The 2,499-nt window shown below is 39.4% G+C and overlaps 1 protein-coding gene across 1 annotated transcript; it reads left to right on the top strand.

The window, feature by feature from the left end:
- The first annotated feature begins 1,453 nt into the window (after positions 1–1,453).
- On the top strand, positions 1,454–2,227 carry LOC137624640 (protein FAM200B-like). The gene has a single exon (XM_068355599.1). It carries the CDS (start codon positions 1,454–1,456, stop codon positions 2,225–2,227), a length of 774 nt encoding a protein of 257 aa, XP_068211700.1.
- The last annotated feature ends 272 nt before the right edge of the window (positions 2,228–2,499 follow it).

Below are 2,499 nucleotides of genomic sequence, written 5' to 3'. Positions count from 1 at the left end.
AACATTAAGTACATAGTTAAATACTGAAATCCATGTGTACTTACATGATCAATATTCGTAATCGCTGAATTCCGAATCTTCGGGAGGCGCGCTGGCGATCTTCTTTCTGACTTTCGATGGGCGGGATGGACCGGGAGATATTCGGTGTATTGGGGAAATTTATAAACAAAACCACAGATGAGGATAAAAATATCCTGGCACGATATCTGGGATAATTACACCGCCAAAAGTACGCGTTTTCACCGTTTCTTGATTTGCCGTCGTACTTCTTAGTGACTTCGCCGATATTGCAACTAGAACACACACCGGAAAAATCACCTAACAGGCCTTTGAAATACAAATAATCACTGAAATTGTTAGTGGCCATGAAACTGAACACTTGAAAAAAAGTAGGGTCGTTAATTTGATCGAACTTAATTATATCTTCACAAACACGAGATGTAGCACCGGACGACATGGTGTCTGCACTAGAAAGAACGAGCGTGCTTCATGTGAGGTATGGTATGATCGAGATTTTTGAATTCTTGAATTCTGATTGGGCAAAAAATTGCCCTTAGGCTAATCCGCAGGTCAAGTGGGGTCTCATTGGGTCGTTTCAAAAGTACCGCGGCCGCGATTAGTTCGGTAATTTGCCACTACAGCGGTGCTATCGCTATCGTAACGCCAACTACAGCTAGTTTTTTGAACTATGGGAGCGAGAAGATTCGTGGCCGGAGTAAGAACTCGAGCCACATATAAATTTTCAGGTAATTTAGGGTTTTCGGCAAAAAACATAAAAGTGTCGATTAAGCACATATTTAAGATCCGTAGACCATTTCCAAACGATCTTATTCTATACAAGATAACAGTGGGAGCGATAATAAACAAAATATGGGGGGGGGGTGGCCGGCACGCTACAAACTACCCAAATCTTGTAAGCAGTGTTGCATCCATTGTAATTGTATAACTTCCGTCTCTCTTCCTCGTATAAAACACGAATGCACGACGAAAGAGACAGCATTTGCTCATGTCATGTGCCAATTTGGCACATTTTGGGTCTGGCTGGCAGGAGGAAATTACATCAATATGCCAAACCTTATTTGGCATAATTTTTGGCATATTTCAAAAGATATTTTTAGTCATAATACTTTTTCCATTCACACTAAAAATGATATATTTTGATTCATAATGAGAGGACAAAATTATTAAACTTTCTAATGGTAATTTGATTTCATCACGTCGAATGTGGACGGATGGTTTGATGCAAGAGTTCAAAACATGAATCATTCGTGTCTGTTTCCCACCGCACAACATCGAACAGGAGCAGGAGTTCCCAAGCTCAGCTTTCCTTTCCTATCCACGGTGACCCACCACCAGTCGTTTGCCTGTGTGTATATGGTTCGGTTGCACGTGTGTGTGTTATATATAATTTGGACTTTCTTTTTCGCAATTTCTATAGACTGGTGTAGCAGATATGGGGAGGTGGAAGACTTCATATGAAGAAGGAAGAAAATACAATAAAGAATGGGAGAAAGAATTCAAATGGGTGACGGCCAGGGGTAATGCATGTCACTGTAAAGTATGCAACATCACTATAGCCTCCATGAAGAAAAGCGTGTTGGTGCTACATGAGAAAGGAGCTAAGCATATTAAGAATTGTGAATCAGTGGGGAAACATGAAAAAACAATTCACTCATATTTTGGAACATCTGCTGAAAAAACACTATTAAGAGAGTTTGAAATAAAATATAGCGTAGCAGTCGAATGCCATAGCAGCGTTCGATCAGTTGATCATTTTACAGACATAATTAAGGAGTACAGCAAGAAGAGTACACTTGAAAACACCAAGCTACTTCGAACAAAGTGTGCTAAGATTATTTCAAATGTTGTTGCTAAGGCTTGCTGTGAGGAACTTATTGAAGAGTTGAAAAACTTAAAGTTTTCATTACTTATAGATGAATCAACAGATGTGTCAGTTTCTAAGCTCTTGTGTCTTTGTGTGAAGTTCTTCTCAACCAAGGAAAATATTCTGAAAACAGAATTTCTTGCTCTATTGCAAATTACATCAGCTACTGGTGAAAGTATATTTAAAGCAATAGAAGACTTTTTTTCTAACATCAAAGTAGATTTAGCAAACTGTATGGGGTTCGCCTCTGACGGTGCAAGCAATGTGTGTGGGGCCCACAATTCTGTATTGTCTCGTTTGAAGAATATTTCACCTGGCATTGCTTTCATTGCTTTGTGCTGAGTATGCATTTAAAAAACTGCCCTCAAACTTGGACTACATGTTAGCAGAAGTGGCACGTTGGTTTAAGTGCAGCACCCTTAGAAGGGAGAACTTTCAGGCAGTGTTTAGTGCAATGAATGATGAATATATTCATCCTACTAAATTCATTACCCCTAGTACAACAAGGTGGCTCGTAAAGGGGAAATGTATTTTTTCTATTTTATCACAATGGCACGAGCTGACAGCTTACTTTACTGTCATAAATGAGAAGGACAGAAATTATCATGCACGAG

The sequence above is a fragment of the Palaemon carinicauda genome, chromosome 31, assembly GCF_036898095.1.
Source record: "Palaemon carinicauda isolate YSFRI2023 chromosome 31, ASM3689809v2, whole genome shotgun sequence".
In the NCBI taxonomy this organism is placed as follows: Eukaryota; Metazoa; Arthropoda; class Malacostraca; order Decapoda; family Palaemonidae; genus Palaemon; species Palaemon carinicauda.
This window is presented reverse-complemented; position numbering and strand designations above follow the sequence as displayed.